At 34.8% G+C, this 24,256-nt stretch overlaps 1 protein-coding gene across 3 annotated transcripts in view; it reads right to left on the bottom strand.

Annotated features, from left to right (window-relative positions):
* LOC110810873 (pleckstrin homology (PH) domain-containing protein) overlaps positions 1-24,256 on the bottom strand; it is a 141,886-nt gene that overhangs the window by 22,412 nt on the left and 95,218 nt on the right. For all 3 annotated transcript variants that reach the window (XM_088218073.1, XM_088218072.1, XM_088218074.1), the window contains 14 exons: positions 16,625-16,787; positions 16,062-16,331; positions 11,871-12,065; positions 11,233-11,275; positions 11,008-11,120; positions 4,225-5,112; positions 4,074-4,147; positions 3,626-3,974; positions 3,441-3,539; positions 3,212-3,367; positions 1,727-1,908; positions 1,111-1,629; positions 277-454; positions 51-187 (listed from right to left, as the gene is read on the bottom strand). In XM_088218073.1, the coding sequence (XP_088074199.1) occupies positions 51-187; positions 277-454; positions 1,111-1,629; positions 1,727-1,908; positions 3,212-3,367; positions 3,441-3,539; positions 3,626-3,974; positions 4,074-4,147; positions 4,225-5,112; positions 11,008-11,120; positions 11,233-11,275; positions 11,871-12,065; positions 16,062-16,331; positions 16,625-16,787 (3,366 nt within the window). The remainder of the gene's footprint in view (positions 1-50; positions 188-276; positions 455-1,110; positions 1,630-1,726; positions 1,909-3,211; positions 3,368-3,440; positions 3,540-3,625; positions 3,975-4,073; positions 4,148-4,224; positions 5,113-11,007; positions 11,121-11,232; positions 11,276-11,870; positions 12,066-16,061; positions 16,332-16,624; positions 16,788-24,256) is intronic.

Raw genomic sequence — 24,256 nt, 5'->3', positions numbered from 1 at the left:
TACTAAAAGTTTATTTTCATCTGTTGGCAGGAAGAACATGAGAATCTTACTCAATGCGTATCTCTGGATCAACTTGACCGACATTAGAACTTTTAGGGATGCGATCTAACTGAAGATTGTTGTACAAATCCACAAAAGCCCAAATGATAGGTTCGTGAATGTTCAGTCTCCAAGGTTTCTCAGTCACCTATCATATCAAAGTAGACTTAATATATGCATTAAACTGGTGCACGTAGAACAATGAATAACATTCAGAAGCACCTAGATAAAGCATACCCTTAAGTATACGTAAGGGAAGACTTTAATGCCGTCTGTGTCCTCATTGTGCATTGTAATTGTCATCTTGAAAACTGGATGATGCACATCACCCATCTGTTCAGGTGCCAAGAGCACTGGCATTAAACTTAAAGGAAGCATGTTGTCAATCTGCAGACCACCCAGTATGAGCTTGAACCTGGCAAAAGATAAAATAATGGTCCGTTCATTTATAGCATAAAATTCAAAATTATTACTTGCAAGGGAAGCAAAATACTCCATTTGCTCACTTAAAACACTAAATTCAAAAAATTAATTCAGAGGCAATAAAAACAAACTGATTTCTTTTCAAGCAAAATTTGTGGGTCTTCCTGGATTTGAACTGCAGACATCACCTTCATCCATTTGTACATAAAGAGGAGGTAAGCACTTGGCAAACTGCCTGGGAGAGTATGTATAACAAATTTAGGTTGTTTCTTGTTGGTTAAAGTTTTTAAGATGTGGTCATTCAACTCAATTATTTAACATTCCTCATCACAAAAAGAATAGAGTAGTTAGAAAAAAAAGAACCGTTCCCAATTGGAGATTTAATGATTTACATAAAAGCAATAGAACAAACTTGTTGTATCAAGTGCTAATTTAGTAATGGTATGCCTTTCATTAACCTTTTCTCTTTGAAGGAAAATTAAAATCCTATCCTTTACAAATGTTCATAATCAAAGGGACCAAACATAAGCCAGCAGGAAAAGCTTTAAACAACCACAAAAAAGTAGGTCATGTCCCTGGGTTTCATATAGTTAACATACAAACTTAACAATGAAAATGGAACTATTTGAACATATAAAAGTCTCCTACCTGCTCGTTGTTCCACAATCGTACCCAGTTGAGTATGATACAAACACTTTTTCCAGGTACAAGTAAGAGAGTTCTTTAGGTCTGTGATCAATAACAGAAATTCCAACAACTCCCAATTCAACTATAAGCTCTAAAGTTGTAATATCACTCTCTGTTACACTTTGGAGTTGAGAATTTCCCAGGTTTCCAGAAGCTACAACGGAGCTATTTCCTTCCCCTGAACTTGCTGGTATGCAATCATTTGTGAACTTAAGAACCTTGATGTCACCAGTTTCTACAACATGGAACTGCATCCCTAGTTCCCTTTGCACCTCAGAAGATAATCCAATGCTTTCCATGTCAATTTTGCAAATTCGAGAACTAAAGCCACTATCAATCTTAGCATCAATAACTTTTTGACCATATGGATCTTCCCAAGAAAAATTTGTTGTTGAAAGAGATTCCAACTGAATCCAGGATTTGTCACCAAACCCAGATTGGCGAATACCAATGGTCTTATCAGTTGTTCTGTTCTCAATCCTGTTTTTAAGAGTTTGACAGGTTAGCAAGAGCATACAGGAAAGCATCAGTGTTTGCATGACTGTGTTCGTGTGTGCACATGTCATATAGACAGTACCTGATAGGACCATTGGTTGATCCAAGGCGAAATACAACTATGAAACGTGAACCTTCTTCAAATCCCCGTATTTCTGTCCTCAGAAATCTCCGCGTACCATTATGCCTCCTCAGAACCAAAGTGATTGTGTCCTCTTTTACAATTTGAACTGGAAATGACCATTCTGTATCTTCTAGGCAGACCTAAAATTTTAACAGTACCTTAAAAAAAATAAAACGGTAGAGAAATAAATGCTGAAGGAAAAGAAAAAAGGATGCCATAACATCACCTAGTTAGCAGAAGGCATTTTGGTGAAACAGAAAAGATGATATATACATGCATTATAGGATATTAACACTGGATGATTAAATAAAAACAAATCTTTCATGCTTACTGACAGTAGATAGCATATAAATTTATCATCGTATCCAGGTTGGCTCTATTGGAAAGCAATCAATACCCTTCTTTTGAATTCTTGCGATGATGTTCTTCTTCTAAAAATTCCCGATAAAAATGATTATAAAAGATACGAAAGATCATAAGCATCGGAAAAGAATATCATGCAAACTTATTAACGCATAATGCATATCTGATAATGAATTGTTACCTAAAGATGTGTTTGGTGGGTTGACAACACCTACAAGATATAGACAGCACTATTTCTTCTTTTTGGTAAGGGAGATTTATCAGAGAAGAAGAAGATACAAAGCGGGACCATAAGATACCCTCTTAGAACATACAACAAAAGAAAGCAAAGGAAGGGATCAAAGAGAAATTAGCTGCAAAACAAAAAAAAAAAGTAGCTCAGCCCACTTTTAGGATTGAAGGTAGCCACTGAAAACACCCATCTTCCTCAGCCAACAAGCTAAGATCACCACTTTATCCCAAAGATAACATGGGGACTGAACATGCTGTTTTAATCTTTACATAACAAACTAGTAAATATAATCCTAAAATGCCATCTCCATTTGGGCAACAACGTACTTATATAATCTGGTGCCCATCAGTGTATACACTTAGTATGGCTGTTGATGAGCTTCCTTCTAGTTCCCTATTCTCAAAACATCTTTTGGAGACAACCAGTTTTTATAAGCATGTATATATTATTTCTAAGGGCTGAGAAAACATTAAAAGTGAATAAAGAACAAGATTAGTGAAAAAGGAGGAACTACTTCCAAGATCATGAACTGTAAGAGAAGTCTTTCTCCATTATAGTTGTACTAAACTTCTAAAAATTTCTCATCTTTTCATCCTTCCATACTCCATTAGAATGAACTAACACCAAAAGTAGGAAGCTTATTGTTAGTAAAACATCAAGAATCAACTCAAAAAGTTCCTTTATTTAAATTGAGCTGAAGATAGTAAGTAGCTGAGAAAACTGGAACATAACATAGCATGTAACAATTGTAACATAAAAACAAGCAAATTTATTTTTGAAAAGAAAAAAACGTGATTAACACAAATAAAAGATTAAGGATATTGCAAAGTTTTGCAGCTCACACTGACCTGGAGTTCTTCTCTTCCACCAGATTCATGATACAGAAAGGATACTCTTGAATCAACTGTATGGAGCTTCTTTGGTTCATCGTCACTGCTCAATTTGATATATATATCTTCACCAAGTCTGTTTGTGAAAGTGAAAAATGGCCGAACAGAAATTACCTAGGAAGAGGAAAATAAGTAAAATAGCTTGTTATTTATATGACATAATCATAGCTCTAAACTACATTACTACCTTGGTAGGTACAGACTGGTAGGGACAAGGTTTTGTAGATATGAAAAGCCGCATGCATTTTCCATCAGCAGCATAAGCATAGAGATCCAGTGATCCATCCTGATGAACAAAAGGAATAAAAAACTGGCATTAGCAAGAAAATCCTCTTGTGAAAAGGAAGACTTCATACAAAATTATGGTATCACCATGTCGCCAAGAGGAGAAAGGTCTTTAACAGGTCCATATTGCCCATCACCAGAATGAGCAATTGACACTGAGAGGCCCAAAAATTTGAAGTTCAAAGCTGAAGCAATTGTATGGCCTTCATATATTTCCTCTTCAGTTATCTCCTCAAGCAATATTTCCTTATTCTTTTTATACTGAAAGGGGAAACCAATCTTCCGTGTCTGCTTTGTCACAGTCAGATCTAGAAGCTTAAGTGTAAGTGGGGGACATCTAGCAATAGCAAACCAGTATGGAGCATAAATTCTAATAATCTTTGCCAGTAAAGGTCGGTCCTTGTCATAGTTTTGCTCAAGAATTACTTGAACAATCCTGCATATACAATCAATTTCGAGCATGAAGCCACAAAGAATTAAACTTCTATGTATCATTATGAAATCTGAAATGGAGTTGTTTGGCACAAAATAATACCTTCCCGTAGCTGAACTTCTAAATTCTATTGTCTTTGATTGAATTCCCTGGGGATGAGATATAATAACTGCTTCCTGTAAATAAAAAGAAGAAATAAATAAAGCAGGAAAAAAAGTAAATGAGCCTTAATTAAGAAGGTTAATGTTTTCACATGTATTGGTAGCCACCCTCTTTGTGGAAGCAGGGAAAAGAATAGCTGATTCCTTATGTCAGCATTGTAGACATTTACGGTTTTGCCTGGACCAAATATTCCTCTATTGCAGACTAAAAAATGACCAGTGGCTTGCCTCTCAAGAACAGAGTATTCAGATTCAAGGGGAAGATTATTGGTGATTGACAATGGAGATTTAAGCAAGATTGTCCAATCTTGAATAGGTTCAGAATGAATGTCTTTTGCAATCTCCACGGCTTGTGTGCTTACACAAAACCACAATAGATGTGGAACTCTAGAAGAGGAGCCATTCATCTGAGTGCAGCATAACAAATCTTCAGAGCGTGCGAGAGTTGATACGCATATTTCATCACAACTCTTCTGTTCACGAGAGTTAGCAACTACAGAACTCCAAGAATATTCTTCAGGGCCATCAAGACCCGCGGGTCGTAGTTTTAATACATACAATCCATGTTGTGTCAAGCCTGATAGAGGGAGAGAGACTGAGTCTCCAGGTTTTAACAATCCAACATATATATCTTGCGTTGTGGTATCAGCTTTAGGTATAAGACACAAATCCAACAAAAAATCTGTGTTGTTACATATTGCAACTAGAGACCGAATGGTCATGTACCTATTCCCATCCTTCACACTTACTTCACTAGCAATTACATCATTGCCTAAGCGCCAGCAAGCAGCTGGTGTAGCATAGTTTAGCTTCACTGTGGTCCAAGGACCCTCCATTGTAGGACTAATTTGAATAAGTCCAGATTTTCTAGCACCAAGGAAAAATGATTTATTATTTTCTTCAATTTCAGGTTGGGGTGACAAGAGTACAGAAAACCGGATTTTTCCACACTTCTTAGACTTGTCTTCTTGAGTCATTCTCTGCAAAAATAAAAAAAAAAACAACTAAATAAATAAGTAGATAAATAACGATGCTGAAAAGGAGGAAGACTGCAGCAAAGATGATGAATGATGATGATTCATATTTCCAACATCAAAGAAGGGAGTAAACTAAATTGTATTATGCACTTAAGGCGATTAAACCTCTACTAGTAACGACCTCAACCATCCATTTCTGTTTGCTCCACATGAAGCTTGGCACTAAGAGAAGGATGCTCTCATTAGAAATTCACATGCATTAAATACCCATATTACCTTAACCAGACACTAAACATCCTATATGAATTATGCTTATCGTTCTACTTGAATATGTAAAGACAATATGGCATTGGAAAGTGTGTGGCTACAAGAATCAAATATGATTCTAACTGTTCAGTACTTTTCTTCAGATTCTCTAACAAGTTTTGTTCATTCTACTTGAATCACATTTCTTTATTTTACTTTAATATGTAAAGGCAAACTTGAAATTCTCTCTTACATGCACGTGGATATCAAGCTTAGTACACGGACGAATGTAAGGGATGCAAGTCAAATTCAAAATAACGGGGGTTCCTATGAAAGTCAAATTTTGAGCAGCAATTGGCTGAAAGACAGGGAGTATGGATAAAATACGATCTGGTTGGAAAATCAATTTCCACAAAGTTAAAGATAAAGAATAACTTATATTTGAAAAAAAAGATAAGAAAATTTTTTATTTTATATTCTTACAACTTTTAATAAGAGTTTGTTTAGAATACAAGACCAGAAAAAAAACAGTAGAGATATCCTCCTTAGAAAAAGAAACGATGAAAAAAAATAAGGGCAAGAAAAGAAGACAGAAGAATCAAGGTAAGTGCATCAAGATAAATGAGCCCTCAGTCCATTTCCACGCATAGGGAGTAGAAACCCATTTTTTTGTGCAGTAAGACCAAACCTGGTTCAAGAATTACTATGAGCCGGCCTGGTTCACACTCCCCTCGTCAGCTGCCCAATCTGCCCAGACTGCCCAAAGTAGAAATTCCACTATTTAAGGGTGTAAATCCCATACTTGGATCATGAGATGTGACAAGTATTTTTTGGTGCACGACATTTCGCAGGAACAAAAAGTGGGAGTAGCATCACTCTTGCTTGGTAAAGTTGCGGATATACGGTACTAAGAGTGGTTGGCAAAAAATAAACTTGAGTTGGAGTTTTCCGTGAAGGAGCTTTGCCGCAGATTTCATGGTGCTTCGCAAAAGATTTCATAGAAGAATTCAATAAGCTGACAAATCGGACCTGTTCCAAAATATCAAGAACATTTCAAGCATTTGTATGCTCTAATGAACGTAGACAATCTCACTCTCCTGGAGAAATTCTTTATTTCCAATTTCATCAGCAAACTCAAACCAGAATTGCAACAAATAATAAATTGCTTAAACTATGCTCGCTCAACCAAACATTTGAACGAAACCTGCTCCAAGAGCAATCAATAATAGAAATATCTCAAAATTCATATTTCACCGGCAAAGCTGTCCAACTGTTGGACAAGTCTGATGGAAGAAATTACGAACGAGCTTCTCAAGCCGTGAGAAGAGAAATGGAACCTAGGAAGGCGACAATAACATGCTACAAATGTGGCGATTGATATTTTCCAGGACACCATTACCTAAGCAAAACTGTAATGGCAGTGGAGGAGATTGCCAATGAAGAAACATTGAAAGGAAAGGTCACTAAAAACCTTGTAGAGAATGGAGAAAACCTCATAGGCACCTTGCCCATCCAAGCAACAGAAGAGGTGATGTGGGAAGTATCCTTAAAATACGAGGGAAGCTGGCAGGGCAGGACATCTTCATGCTCTTAGACAGTAGAAGTTTGCACTCCTTGGACGAGGGAGCGGCCAAGTGGATCAACAATCAAGTGGTTAGAAATAAGCCATGGATGGTAATGGTGGCCAACGGGCAAAAGATATCTAACCGCATCGCTTGTCTAGCGTCATGGACCATTCAAAGATACAATACAGTTTTCACGTGATCCCATTGGGTGAATATGATATAATATTGGGTGTCGATTGGATGAAACAGTTGAATCTAATGATATTCGGCTTTATTAAAGCCACGATTACATTCAACTGTAGAGACTTACTCATTGAGCTTAATGGAAACGGCCTTTATAAAAACTCAATCACTGAAACAAAAGACATGACAACAAGAAAATTGGCAAGACAAAATAACGCAATTGAAAGCAGAACCATATTTCTAGTGATGAGAATCGAAAAAGATATACAAATTCCAGAATTCTCCAACAAAAAAACTAGAAACATTACTTGACCAATATAAGGATGTCTTTGAGGAACTTCGAGGATTGCCTACTGATGTGATCTTAAACAACCCAGAATTAGTTCCAAATATGCAATCTTGTATCAACGAGGAACGCTCAGAACAAGAAAGTAATTTCATCCCTGAATGCTTTCCAAATTGCGATTATTTCAAGAGATGGGTCAAGTTTGTCCAAACTACAAGACTTAAGGCCCAAGTACGATTAATGGGCTTGAAAAATTGTAAAAAAATCCATGCCTTAGTAAGGAGGCCCACACGTTCGCCAAACATGCGGCCCAGTCCGCACAACCCATGAACATGCAGTCCAGCCTGCACGGCCCACGAACACATACATATGCCCGCACGAACCACACACATGAGCTCCCGAGAGCCCCCACGTACGTGGCCCTCTAGGCTCGCGCGGAACCAACCTCGTGCGCGTAGGCCCCAAGGGCCGAACGCGCGCACCCCGCATGGACGGGCCTACGGAAGGCCCAACTGGGCCAAGCCCACAAGCCCACGACTCTCGCGGCCTTCTCCCACGAAACCCGCGTGGACCGGCCGGCCCGGCCCATCCGGGTAGCCCAAGCTGGCCGGCCCTCTTTTTTCTTTTTAAAATTATTTAATATTTATTTATTTTATTATTTTAAAATCTTTTAAAAAGGCTTGGGACCTAATTTTCAAATTAACCATGTGTTAAAATTAATTTTCGCATGTGTTTTAAAAGATTTCACATGAGATAAATATGAATTTAAATTAATTATTATTTTAATTATAACTATATTCTTTAAAATTATTTAATTAATTTATTTGGGAAAAAATAATTATTTTATTATGTAATTATCCTAAATTAAGATAGAATTTTATCTAAATTATTATTTTATTAATTATATCAAGATTTTGTATTCATTTAGATTGCCAGAGAAATACTATAAATAGACCTTTGTCCCTAGAATGTAAAAATAACATTTGAGAATAAATTTGAGAGAATTTTTGAGAGTTTCAGCTTTTCTTCTTTTAACATTTTTGTTAAAATTAGCTTTTTCAAATTATTCGGGAAGCAGGAGTTTTCAGAAGTCTTTTTGAGCCAATGAATAGAGATCAACTTATTGGTAAGTTCGTAACGTTTTTTCTTTCGTTGTTTATCTTCCTTAATCTTTGTTTTTCCTTTCCTTTTAGGATTGTGGATTCAATTAGAGGGAGTGGTTAATCTAGCGGTTATTGTTTTGGTATTGCATACGTTGAGTGGATTTCAAAGAGTAAATTTGATTCTCCCTATACCCTCCCGCGTCACCTCCAGTTAGAGCTTTCAATCATGCCATCTTGTTGACTCGCGAGCATGCCACAATAACAATATATCCTTACTGATATTGGTTCCACCCAAAGAACGAAATAGAGAAGTTAAAAAGATGTTGGACGAGTCACTCATCCATCTCAGTTGCAGCACTGATGCAGCCCTTTCTCAGTGCTAGTTTTACTAGTCAAGAAAAAGAATGACTACAACACCCTGAAAACTTTCGTATATAATTTGTAATGTGAACCCCTATTTATTCGGTCCCTAATACTGTTTAAATTCTTTGAATTTCGTATTTTAAATTTATGGATGAATCTTATATTTTAATTTTATGTTTATTTAGTTCAATAATTATTAAAATTATTTTTATTAATTTATTTGTTGATAAATTATTTTTAAAATTCAAATAAAAGATTTTAGGGAAAAACGAAGGAGAAACGGTGGAAAATCCCGCAGGAAAGACCCTGGCCGCCGCTCGCGTGTGCGCGCGCGTGTCCAACACAGGACGTGCGCTTGTGCGCACATCCCATCCGCGCGGGTGCCTCTGGTTTTCGCGCCACTGTCACGTCGCATCATCCATCCGTCAGTCATCACATCCCATCTTTTTACCTTGACTTTCTTTCTCCTCACAAGATTTCGCCACTTGGCGCAAAGTTAATAGTCCTCATTTTCTATAAATAGGGACCACCCTCTTCACATTTCCTCACCATTCTCACTTCATTCTTCTATCCACTAAAGAGTTTTAGAGAGAGAGATATCTAGAGAGAGAAGGAGAGGAAAAGAAGAAGAAAAAGACGTAAGAATCACTAAGATTTCGGTAAAGAATTTAATATTTACTTTTAATATAGTAAGAAGTATTTCTACATTAAATAATGAAGTTTTAAATTAAAAGGTTGCATGTTTAATCCTGTATCCTCAAATAAGATTATTACATGTTAATGCTTGTTTAAATGAACGTATATAAATTGATTATTCGCATGTTTTAACTAAAATGATTTAATGCTTATGATAAATGTTGATGCATGATATACTATACAATGGTGAAGTGATAAAGCATGAATTGGTATTTAAGCATGAGAAATATATATCGGTATCAACATTTATAATTTATAAAATGATTTGTTAAATTTTATATCTCTGAGAGGTTTCTAATTTTCCTCCATCTGGTCTAAAAAAACGTGAGAGTACCGCTCTTTATAGATGACACTGTACCCTCTGAAGAGAATGGTGATGCGATATGATTATAGGGATCACATTTGGTGAAGTACGGCTGTGACCACAGTTTATATGTAGGACCACTGTGGTTGTCATGGCCGTAGTCATAAATCGTGTCATGATTTGGCAAACTATTAATGTGTTGTTGGTTTGACATACTGCAAATTGCTATTATAACATGAATTGAATTGGTCATTTCACATGCATAGTCGGAAATCTGTATTGCCCTCAGTAGATGAAAGTCGGAATGACTTCGCGCGAAAAATAAAATGAAATAAAGAGCATGTCATGATTTGCTTAATTTTCTCTATTTTTAGCATAATTGATTTGATTGACATGATATGATTTTGACTTGACGTTTTCTTAAATATAATAAATTATTTTCATAATTAGTAAAGAACTCCTAACATGATTCCTGATAGTAAGTAATAATGGTACTTTATTTCAGTTTAAATTACCTTTAAAATTTTAGTAATATTTTTTAAATACTGTTTTTTCTTACTAAGTAAATGGAACTCACCTATTTTCATATCCCCCCTCCCAGATGAAGAAGATAGTGAGGAACTGATCGTTGATCTTTCCCCTTAAAACCTTTGAGGATCCCATGAATCCATGAACTTTTATGAGTGCATAGTTGTCCTGTACTCTGAGGAGTCCATCTTTTGTAGAGACTTGTAATTAATTTTGTTTTTACTTCAGTGTTGTATGGAACTCAAGTATTATTTGATAAGGAATTGTAATTTTTTATTCCGCTGCATACATTTTCATGAACTTGAAAACATTCGATCAGTCTGTGTTCCTCTCCTCTCCATCGCCTCTCTCTCCCTTTTTCTCGTCACTCTCTTTTTCTCTCTCTCTCTTTAAACTCAAACCTTTCCACTCGCTAGTTAGGTTGGAATCATGAGGAAAGGTTCTGCCAGATGTCATATTCCCCATTGTCGTAATTCTTTCCCTCTCTTCCTTTATAAAGTTTCTTCTTTTATCAACGTGCCTTCTTGCAAAGAAATATCAAGGCCAGACATACATCTATATGTTACACTCTAACAATGTCCAGTAATATGTATGTACGTATGAAATATAGAGGATAGCATTTACCATAGATTCTGCTGGGGATAAGTCCATCCAGGTCAAGCCATCAACATAATCATACTGATCAGAACTCTCTGCTATCTGATTTAAAGGGGCTGAGAAGAATCCAACAGGATCACCTGTGTATCATGTAGGTAATGTCATATAAAAGCCTAAAACCATATTGAGTTTATAACTAAGCCAATATTTTCTATGCTATTTGAGAAATACTGTAAATAGTAATTCACCTACCTCTTCCCATGTTAGTCACTATTAACTCCAACATATAAAACTCCTGTGCATAAAAATGATCAAAAGTATCAAGGTCAAGAAAAAACCAAACAAGAAATAAGGTAAAGACTGCATTAGAAGACAAGGACAAAATTTGATTACTGACACCATAGATGGAGAGGTGCAGATTTATTCTAAGCATCAGTTACCTATCGATGATATGAATAGGTATATTTATCAAGGATCTAATCCAAATTAAGACAAAGAAATAGTTCAAATTTGAAACTATTGAAATACTTCATATTTACCAGAATATGCCAAATAAAAAAACTAAATAATAACAATAATAACACAGATCTTTCTCAATACTAAAATTATTCCAATTTAGGGCCCTCTTTTTCAGCATAACACCTTGACCTATCGATTCAATTGAATTATTTTGTGTGGTATAAAGCAAGAACACATAAATAAATGACAGAGCAATATGAAGCTACAACGATACCAGTTCTAGGTATATGAGTGGGATGAAATTCAATCTTATCCTTTACTGAAAAAGTTCTTGAGTGCAGAAGCAATTATTATTGTCTTAAGCACTACATTGAAATGAAAAAATCAACATGCTAACATTGCTAAGATTAAAATTGAAACAACTAGTATACCGGTGAATCAACTTTAAAGAAAAATACTTCACTCCAATTGACCACTTCAAGCTCAGAACATGAATAATTAGAGATACTGCCACTCGTGCGAGCACTTTGCTGATGCAAAAATGATTCACCACAGGCACTTTGGTCTTGTGTAAGACGAATGGCCACAGTATATTGATGAGAAGCCAACCCTGCAACTCCTGGAAACTAGCAGAACAAAAGAAGGAAAAGTAAGCAAAATATTCCTCTCCTAAATCAACAACACAATATCAGAACTGACAAGTACAATTCTTAGCGTCAGAGATGGAGCTTAAACGCTTAAATTAACCAATTTACCGGTATTTCACATTAGATCATAGCATCTTCAATTCGATAAAGAGAGAAAAAGGAAGAAATAATTAGCAAAAGATCTATCATTGGATATTATTGATAAGGATTTAATGTTAAATAGAATACTATATTAGTTAGAGTTTTAATAGCATAATTATATCCTATAATTAGAGTTCAACTAAAATAAGAATAACTACTCTATGTATACATCTTTTAAGTGTAAACACAAAAGATAAAAAATAAAAATTAATAATTTATTTTTTCCTAAAAATCTTCATGATATTAGAGTCAAAATAAGACTAATTTTAGAATTCTAATTTCAAAATTTTTTCAAAACCCTAAAATAATAAAATAGGCTGAGTTGGAACTCACCTATCAAAAAATCCAATCTCACCAACCACCCAGACGAAATCGCCACTCATTAACACCAGACTGGAGGAATCTCCGCCGCATGTGAGCCACATCCGCCGTCAAGAATCACCTCATTCCGGTCGGAATCGCGTTGCAAGGCTGTCGCATTCCTTTTTTGGCGTTTCGCACGCGATCCAGCACGCATCGCGCATCCAAATTCCGGATTTCACGCGACTGCGCATATTCGGCCAATCCGCTGAACCCCGCCTTCTGCCGCACCTTCCCGGCTGTTCCGCGCCTTAAGGCGACTTGTCTGGACCTCCCGCGCACCACCTTGCTCCAACCGTGCACTGAATCGCATTGCATTGTCGGACAGACGTCTTCTAGGTTTCCGCGCACCATTCCAGCTTTCCGTGCACAGGGATGTCCGATCTCACCATTCTGCGCGCCAGGCCAATATGTTCTGGTCATTCCGCGCCTGAGCCGAGCCGAGCCAAGCCGAGCTGAGGTAGATATATTTTCGGATTTTTCGACTTTTTGATCTTTTTTTTGCTCCTTTGGTGCATATTAAGAGATTTGTCTTTCCTTATTGGGTATTTTTCTCATTATTTTTAGCAGTACAAGATGACAGAAGAAAAAAATGTAAGTGTTAGTAGTTTTGATAATTTTTCATTACAAATCAGTTCTGTAAAACTTAATGAAACTAATTATCTTACTTAGTTGAGATCTTATTTGTTGTTCATCAAATCAAGATGATTGACATTGGTAGACTGCAAGATGACTTATATGTCTTGGATAGACATTTGAACTTAGAAATAAGCCAACCATTGGAAATAAAGAAGTCAATATGGAGATACTACAATAGCACCACGATTGGGATATCTTTCTTTTTTTATTTTAAAAAAATTATATCCTAAATTATTTAAGAAAACTTTTATGGAGTTTTTATTTTGTGATGCATGCAAACTTGCTAAATATAAAAGAGACTCTTATCATTTAAGTAATAATAAAAGTACTAATATTTTTATGACTATTCACTCTGATGTGTGGGACCTACTCAAAATACTTTTCTTTCTTATCATGAATTATTTGTTATTTTTATTAACTGTTATACTATATTAACATGAATTTATTTGTTAAAAACAAAAGGTGATGTATTTTAATATTTTCAATCATTCCATAAAATGATATGTACACAGTTTGGTGTTAAAGTTAAAATTCTGCAAACTAACAATGGTACATAATATATGAATAGTGGGTTCTATGTCTACCTGGAGTCAAATGGGATAATTCATGTTAAGTAGAATACTATATTAGTTAGAGTTCTAATAGTATAATTATATCGTATAATTAGAGTCCAACTAGAATAAAGATAACTACTCTATATATATATTTTCTAAGTGTAAACACAAAAGATAAGACATAAAAACTAGTAGTTTATTTTTCTCTAAAAATCTTCAGATATTTAAGTGCCAGCTGGAGAAAAATTGATTAACATTATAATATTTTAAGAAACTATATTGGTTGGCATAGTCTACATGAAAATGCAGAGACACGAAGTCATATTCCTGACTTCACTAGAGAACTATTTATTTCATGTATTATTTCAGTCGAACAAACCAAATAGGTTAACAACCATGATAACACGAAGGAAAGCATCTTTCTTAGAAGGTAAATTAAATTTATTAAGAAGCCTACATGAAAATGCAGAGGTATAAAGTCATATTCTAACTCCAGTAGAGAACTATTTTTTTCATGTATTATTTCAGTCGGACACACCAAATAGGTTAACAACCATGATAACACCAAGGAAAGTGTCTTACCTAAAAGGTAAAATAAATTTATTAAGAAGCCAAATGATAATCCACCAAGAATTATAGGGAGCAACACCTAACAACCCAAACCAATAATGATTGCACATGGAAGCTCAATCAAAGAATTATGAAATCAACTATCTAAGCATTGCATATGGAGCTTGTAAAACCCAAAGAAAAACCTAAATTTTTCAAATACCAAATTACCCTAACCCTAACTTAGTCCTATTTAAACAATCCAAACCTCATCAAATGTTAGATGTTTACCTTCCCCAGTCAAAATCTTTCAACTAGTTCAACCAATTATTTTTTCTTTTCCACCTCTATTGGTCGATTCTTGCAATGCATTAAGCAAAAGTTGGTGTTCCTCATGTCTTTAACTCCTTCAGACAGTGATAGAGGACATTCACTTACTGAAATCACACATCAACTGAATGGATTCCGTGCAACTGCCAAAGAAACTTCATCCTCAGACACACAAGCACCACTTGATTAGATGCTCTTTGAACTCAAAACTCCTGACCTCCAACTGTAAGATTATTTATGTTACAACCCTCCTTTTCAACCCCAGCTATTTTTCACATACCAATGGAACGCTTGATACTACATACTTAATAACAAATGATATTATCAATATCCAGAGATTTCTCGCGACTCCGCAGAGGCCAAGTTAAAATTTTAGACCATAATTTGTCCATCCTTCTAATATGAATCTGAAGTAATCCCTTCAATGGCCTAAAAGTAGAAAAAGAAAGTGGGACCAATGGAACATAAGCAGAAAAGTTTAGTGCTTTAAAATCCCTGTGGTTTTGGTTTAAGTTGCTGTTTAAGAATTATTTAGGAGAAAAGCAAGGTCGAGAAATTGAGTTACTTAGTGATAAAGAAAAGAGAAAGTTAAGTTTTTTAGGACTAAAATGAAACAGAAAATCTACTTGTCACAGGAGTAAGCTTTAAGAACAAATTAAAATAAGAAGTTGAGTCATTTAGGAAGCAAAGGGAAAATAGGAAGTCTATCTATAACAAGGAACATGTAGTTCTTAAAATATTGAACCAATGGGAATTACATCCCAGATACATGGAAGCTATTTCGTTGATAGATGATCAGTGAAGAAATTAGGAAAAAAAAAGGAATACCTACCATCCTAATTTTACTTATTTTTGTTTTCTGTAAGGAGCCAAACGTTGTATTTTAATGAAGATCTCAGGACCTTAGAGATATTTTGCTAGAAATGTAAATATTTTTATGTACGGATTGCATCTCCTTGGTGCCGCATTAATACAATTTTACTTCTTAGAAAAAAAGCTAATAGATAGGTCCCAAACCAGACAAACATATTGGTACATGCATCGAGTCCTGGGAGACATTAATAAAATTTCCAGCATGTTTTGTCACCAGTGTACACCAGATCTCCAACACTGGTAGGAGCTGACCTACGGTCAACTTCCATGTACTTTACATTCTACTCATAGTTTTCCTATATAGCGCAGTATCCGCCACATAACTTAATATTTCTCACGTGGATTATTTCCCTTTTTTTCCTTTTTAAGTGCCCCTATAAATGCCCATGTACAAGCTCTTCACAACACAATAAATTTTTGCATTTTCTGAATAGTATAAACTCAAAATCATAATCAAAACAGACACCAATCAACAAGGTTGGGAAGGAAGAAAGAAACTTGTTTGACCAAAAAGGGCTAGAACTCATACCTGAGCGTCTTTTATAGCAACTGTCACCATTCTTCCCCCTTTTCGAGAAAGTTCTTCTCTAATATGCGAATCCAACATATTTTTTGAGACAGGAACTTTTACAGGCTTCATATCCCCAGATGGCATTCTAATAATATCACACGGCCCCCTGATTTCAGTAGCTCGAATAAAAATGTCCTGGCCGAGTTTATTTTGTGGGATTATGTAATAATTCCTCTTCTGATGAATATCAATAACAGACCTTCCACTCAGAGGAGAGGAAAGTGCATCCTATTATATAAAATGTAAAACAGAAAGCATCAATAAATCCAGATATAGAAGACTAAAAGATGCAAAAATCACAAAATTAAGAGAGAAAAAAGAGAACCATGTATACGGATATATGCATATACAACTCGCTTATATGCATGCATACATACATTTGGATATACATACATACGTATGGATATATTTAAAAATGTATGTAATACATATATAAGTGACCTACATATGCATATACATAGATAAAGCAAGTAAAGAAAAAAGGATGTAATTCAAAATATCCAAAAAAAATAGGGATTTACTCTTTTTCTGTAGTGCTCATGGACATTAGTAAGATGGTGCCAGCTTGCATAAGCTTGAATCATCATATTAGCATTAAACACTGAGACATTCAAGTTGAGATCTCTCATGGAAGTGAGACGCAATTGAGAAGTTGCACCTGGGACATCACGATCATATTGATATCTGCAAGTGACTAAAAGTTAGACATTCACAGCTTGTGTACTGCTAAGTAATTGAGTTAGGTGACCAATAATTTCAAAAATGTAAGAGAGCAAAATCCAAACTTTATTGTTTATATTTTGACAAGTAGTTTCATTGGTAAACTCACTGGGTAATATAGACAAAGTACAGACTGAACGTCCTTCATGCTGAAACTTATGACAAACTTACCCACCATAAATTGTGCTGAAAAATTATTATTACTATTGATAGGATAAGTAGGATTTAAAGTCATGTGTTATAAACTTTTTTGTGGGCTGTTCTTATTGCAAAAAAGGCAAATAAAGAGCTGATATGGTTTTGATTTATCCTATTTTAGAAATCTATTTATTAGTTAGGAAATCTTATCTCTTATTTAGGAATTAATTTTTATTATATGATTAAGGTTTATCTTATTCTAGAAACATATTCCTTAGTTAGGAAAATTTATCTCCTATTTAAAAATTTAATTTTTATTTTGGAGACTTACCTCCTTATTAGGAATCTCCTTTATTTTTGCTATGAGAAATCTAAATAATAAAGGTTTCCTATAATATAATGCATCTAATCCTATTTAAAGAGTTCTAAAATTAATAAAGAGGTAGCAGAATTACAATTACAATACAGATATTGTTGCTCTCTCTAAGGAGGTCCAATGTGTCAATCTCCCTTTGATGAGTTTGGAAATAATTCATAATAGATCGCTCAAAAAATCATAACAAGGGAAAGAAGCAATATCCATAATCAGATTATCCGGTCAATTGCCTGGTAACAAGATTCTGATATCAAGAACATAACATCATGACTGATAAATATACCATATCAAATAATTTAGGTAAATACCAACTAACCCAAATGCCTAAGCCAGTAAGAAAAGATCCAAATTCGCTGTTTATATTTTATGATATATAAACAATGGTAATAAATAAATGAATTGATAAAGAAATAAGTAGCAAAAGTAATACATAAATGTGAAGAGGCAGCAACTTATACACCAAAATGAAAGTAAATTAAGTGCACACATAAATAAATAACAAATCTAATCAATCAGACGAGGGAACAACGAAATAAGAAACCATTCATTTTAGCACGCATGTCATATAACATCCAAGAATGTCTTTTAGCTAAGTCCACTATTCTACTAAAAAGAAATTACCACAAAATGAGGATGGAAGATAAAAAAAAAAATTCAAATGTATTCACTTTACAACTGTTTCTCAGATCATAGGAGGTTAATAAATTTGACTGTTAAGAATATTAACAATAATGGAGGGGAGACACATTTCTATTTATCCCTCCATTGTGAAACAACTTGGGATCTATAGAACAAAATGGTTCATCCTTTTGGACTTAGATGTCTCACGCCTCCAAATATTGGATAGCTTTTTCTGTCTATAAATTCGTGGGAAAGCAGTGAGGAAGGCAATGAAAACCTCGATTGCAAGGGGCATTATTTGCTGGTTTATGGATTTATGGCTTGAGAGGAACTGTAGGAGTTTTGATGACTGCTATGGACCCTTTCAAGAGTTTTGTGGAAGGGTCCATTTCTGGCATTTTATAGGCCAATCCTCATGGAGATTAAATTGATAGAGCCATCTCAGAGCTTCATCAGAATTGGATACAATTATTCTCATCCCATAAGATGAGTCCATTTTTATACTTAGGTGACTTTTTGAGATGATGATTCATTCTCCATATTTGTAATTCTTTTCTCTCTTCTCTTAATAATTGTATATAAAAGAATACTAACATTGTTAGACGCAGTATATATATGAAATTTAGTATTTAAGCATATAATAATAAAATATCATGAATAATTAATACTAAGGTTTCCTCTTTTATGCTAAGAATCATGTATATCAAAGGCCTTTTTCTTTTAATAATATACAATTCCATTCTTCCACATAATGTAGAAAAAATATCATAACTTTTTTACAAATACTAATCAGCCTTAACCACCAAAATGAGAAAAATAGAAAGAAACCCTAATGGGACTAGCCTCACCAGCAGGAGATCACCACAGCAACGTCGACCACCACCATAGCCACAGCAGCCAAACTTCATAGCTTGGGAAAACAGCTGCTGCACACACCAACCTACTCCCTACTCAGCTGTGCGCCGCTGTTCCAATCCTAACCTGATACTTCAAAGTGAACTTCATGTTCCACAACTACGCATCAATCTAGTATCAATGACTAAAGTCTCACGAGACTTAAATTACAAAATAATATTTTTTTATCCCATAGTGACTTTTAGGATTAAAACTCCAGGAAGATGATTGGATATGTTAAATCTAGGAAAGGATTTTACTACTAGATGGACCTGGACTATATCTCTCCTCCATCTCTACAAACTCTACTTACAAACTCTAACTCTATTAGAAACAATTTGGAGACCTATCTTTTCATGTTTTAACGATTATGTTTGTTTTTTTATTTGGAGACCTAATAATGAAAATTTGCATTATGATATGTGTGGATTAGTTAAATATAGACATGTAATATTTTTTATTAGCAATAGAAAATGTATGATTTCATTTTTATTATTCCATAGTGATATTTGGGCACCATCGTACATCACTAATACTTCTAGGGCTCAATAGTTTATACCTTTCTTCGACGATTGTACAAGAATTACATGGCTTTCTCTGCTTAAGTCTAATTGTAGCGAGTTACATACTATCTTAAGTTTACAATATGTTTAAAAATCAGTTTAGAATACATATTAAAATATTCCGCACTACAATGCAACAGACTTTTTCAATCATCACAGTATCATCCTTTTTCCAGCTAAGAAGGGATCATTCATGAGTTTTTATGTCTCCCTACCCATAACAAAACAAAGTGGCAGAAAGAAAGAACAGTCACCTTCTTGCTACCACCCAGGACTTAATTATTCTAGAAAACATTGCTATACAATATTGAGGAAAAGTAGTTCTCATTTCCACCTACTTGATTAACCGATTATCATGAAATGTTCTAAACTTTAGAAGCCTTATGAAAGTTCTTGTAACAACATATCTAGAAATCGGTGTCAAAAACCACACGATCCCTAGAATATTTAGATATATTATCTTTGTTCGAATATATTAACATAAAAGAGGAAAACTTGAACTTAAAACCCTAAAGTGTGTGTTTGCGAGATATTCTTCTTCCAAAAAGGATATAAGCGCTATCATTTGTCAAAATAAAATTTCATGTGTCTGCAAATATTACATTCGTTGAGATAGAATCTAATTTTTCTTATCCTTATCTTCAAGAAAAACCTACATTGGAAAATAAGGATAAGAACTTCTTTTTCAAACTTACCTTTTTCCCTCCACAACCTCTATCTGCATCACCAGCAGCAGATAACCAAACTCTAGAAACCATGCATGACCCAAGGTTACTCGGGTACTCAAGGAGGAAGAATTAGAATCTTGAATGAAATAGGTTCAACATCATAATCAAGTTTTGGAAAAGAGAACTTTTAAAAACTCCGCACATTATAATATTGATGTATCTATTGCAATTTGTTAAGGAACCAAAGGAAGTACTGAACATTCTCTTTACCTAATTTCACAATTTCTTTCATTTGATAAATTTCCACTGTCTTTTAAGAAGTTTCTCATGATTTTAAATACTAAATCTATCCTGAACTCATAAAGCATTATCCTGTGAAAGATAAAAAAAATGTTAAAATGCAGGCACTGAGAAATTAGAAATAAAGACGGTTGATCTACCCTCTAGGGTGCAAATAGGTGTTCACCATAAAATACAAAACTGATAACACAATAGAAAGGTACAAAGTAACATTGGGGGAAAAAAGTTATACAAAAACATATAGAACTCATTATTAGCAGATCTTTGCATCAATTGCAAAAATGAATACCTTAAACGACTTCTATTCCAAGTTGTAAACTTGATTGGCGACTACAACAGTTAGATATGAAAAATATTTTCCTACATGGAGATCTAAAGGAAAGAATTTATATGGAAATTCCATCTAGATTTACAAAAAACTTAGCATTCTGTAAAGTTCGAAGACTAATGAAGGTCTTGTATGGACTCCAACATCACTAGGAACATGGTTTAAAAGGTTTCAAAATGTGATGCTTGTAATGGGATTAAGCAGAGTCAAGGAAATCACACTTTAAGCATTCATAACCAAGAGAGATGACCACTCTCCCGTGTATGTTGATGACATTATTGTGGAAAACATTGATAGAGAAAGAAAAGTAGGGAAAACCTATTTCTCCTATTTTCTTATTATGACAAATTACATATATATAGAGAGAGAAAAAACATAAAATTATACTAACAATAAATCCCATGAAATCTGGAATTTATTTAAATCTCATGAAATCTATGATTTATTTCAAACTCTCCTATTTTAGAAACAAATCTTGACTTTTCAAACTTATCTTTACCAACACTCCCCCTCAAATTGGTGCAAAGATGTCTATTATGTCCAACTTACTCACTTGATCTTCAAATGGTTGACTCAAAAGTCTTTTGGTTAATATGTCTGCATTCTTCTGCGTAATAGGCACAAAAGTAGTACATATTATCTTTTCTTCAAGTTTTTACTTTATAAGGTGTTTATCAACTTCAACATGCTTCATTCGATCATATAGAACTAGATTATGTGCAATATCGATCGCTGACTTGTTGTCACAATACAACAACATAGGCAAACTTGCACTTTTTTCAACTTCTTCTAAAACCCGTTTCAACCACAAGACTTTATATATACCTTGAGTCATTGATCCGAACTCTGTCTCAGTGCTGCCCCTTGCTATAACATTTTTTTTCTCACTCCTCCAGTAACCAATATCCTAAGGTTAACCTTCTATCAACAATAGAGACAACCCAGTCAGCATCTGTATATATTTCAATCTCTCTTTTTACATTTTTTTGGAAGAGAAGTCCTTTTCTAAGTGTACCTTTCAAATATCTCAAAATATGATACATTGTTTCTAAATACTCTTCACAAGGAGAATGTATATACTCACCACACTCACAGCAAAAGCAATATCAGGGCGAGTATGAAATAAGTAAATCAATTTTCCAACCATGCTTTGGTACCTCCCTTTATCCACAGGAACACCTTTAATATCCCCGAACTTGTTACTTGCTTCTAATGGTGTTTATGCCAGTTTGCACCCACTCATTCCAGTCTCCTTTAGAATGTTCATAATATATTTTCATTGTGACACCATCATTTCTCTCTTCGATCGAGCTACCTCCATTTCAAAAAAATATCTAAGCTGGCGCAAGTCTTTAATTTCAAATTTTTTGGCTAGGTTCCTCTTAAGTCTCATAATCTCATCCAACTCATCCCCAATTAATATTTTGTCATCCATATAAATCATTAAGATAGTAACTTTGTCTTCTATGGATTTTCGTGTGAAGAGAGTGTGATCTGATTGTCCTTCCGTGCAACCTTGATCTTTAACAAACCTTGTGAATCTCTTAAATCAAGCTCTAAGTGATTATTTAAGGCCATAAAGAGCCTTCTTCAATTTACATACCTTGGCTCCAAAGCTATCTGTGAACCCAGGTGGAGGTTCCATGTAAACTTCCTCCTCCAAGTCTCCATTTAGAAATGTATTTTTTCCATCAAGTTTACTCAGAGGCCAGTCAAGATTTGTAACCACAAATAAAAGTACTCTCACCATGTTTACTTTGCCACTGGAGAGAAAGTCTCTAAGTAGTCTACTCCAAATGTTTGGATAAAATCTTTTACCACGAGACAAGCTTTGTATCTCTCCAAAAATCCATCCAATTTGTACTTAACTGTGAATATCCACTTACAGCCAACAACTTTCTTTCACTTTAGGAGATCTGTCTAAGTCCAAGTAGCATTCTTCTCAAGAGCTCTCATCTTCTCAAGTATTACTGCCTTCTGTTCAGGAACATCTAGAGCATCCTAGACACCATTAGGAATGATTATATTGGACATTTGTGAGATGTCAGAATATTATATAATATTTCTTAACATAATAGTATGATTATATTTTCAGATATGTAAACTTAATTAAGAAGAAAATTATTAAGATAATTTATGTTGATTACCATATATGAATCCGTTTACATGTATATATATCTTTACTTTTGTTTTAATAAAATATAAGAAAATATTCAGTATTCATTTTCTTAATTCTTACATGGTATCAAAAGTAGAGTTAGGGTTAGGGTTTAGGAATCAAATTTCATCATACCAAAAAAAGAGTTAAACAACCTATTTCTGGCACCGAAGGAAGTCGATCAACGATCTCCGGCCATTTCAGAGTACGGCCATCACAGTGGTGTACGCAGGAGAAGCCGAGACGGTGGTTTGAGCGGTAGATTGAGGTTGTGTGCGTCGGGTTTGCCAAAGGAGGATATTTCTGTGCGGTTTGCTTTCTCGTTCAAGGATAGAAGCAACAGAGGGGCTCGGTCAACCGGCTCTGTGCACAAAACCAAAAGGTTGAAGAAAGAAAAGGCACGGCGGAGCAGATCACGCAACAGGAAGCGATTCTCCGCTCTCCGGCCCAATTTTGGTTGTTTCTGTGAATACCATTCTAGATTAGGGTTGGTATTGGAGTTCTGTGGTGATTTTCGGCCGAAAGGAGGCTATTTGATAGTTTCAGACAGGGGCGCGTGTAACTCCAGTAGCACCACGTGCGACGGCGCAGATCTCCAGTGGTTGATAGTGAGGTTCCAATTGGGTTATTGATACCCGTACGTGAAGAGGAACTCTGTTTTCTCAAAGTTTCTGGTATACTTGCAGTGTTTTAGGTGTATCTCTAGCTGCTGTATTTGGGTATTTTTGGATAACAATTTGTGAATATTCTCGAGTTAAGAATGAGTGATAACAAGTTCTCAGTAAGTGAGATAATCTCGACTATGTCAAAAATCACTGAGCATAAATTAAATGGTACAAATTATCAGGAGTGGAGCAAAACTATTAGGGTTTATCTACGCAGTATTGATAAGAATGATCACTTGACTCAAGACCCTTCCACTGATGGAACGAGACAAATCTGGCTAAGAGATTATGCATGATTGTTTCTGTACATAAAAAGTTCGATTAATAGTGAGATAATTGACTTAATTAATCACTGTGAGTTTATTAAAAAGCTGATAGATTTATTAGAGTTTTTATATTTAAGCAAAGGAAATGTGTCCCGTATTTATGATGTTTGTAAAGCTTTCTATCGTGCTGAGAATGACGTCAAATCTTTCACGGCCTACTTTATGGATTTTAAAAAGACATATGAGGAACTTAAAGTACTTTTGTCGTTCAGTGCTGATATCAAGGTATAACAAACACAGAGAGAGCATATGGCCTTAATGAGTTTCTTAGATGGTTTTTCTTACGAATTTGTGATTGCTAAATCTCAAATCCTATCTAGCTTCGATATAACATCTCTTCAGGAAGTTTTCAGTAGAGTGTTACACACAAAGACTATTACACCTAATCAGCATACT

Source organism: Carica papaya, chromosome 4, assembly GCF_054855325.1.
Source record: "Carica papaya isolate Zhongbai chromosome 4, ASM5485532v1, whole genome shotgun sequence".
NCBI lineage: Eukaryota > Viridiplantae > Streptophyta > Magnoliopsida > Brassicales > Caricaceae > Carica > Carica papaya.
The sequence above is the reverse complement of the archived record's forward strand: the minus strand, read 5'-3'. Positions and strand labels throughout refer to the sequence as shown.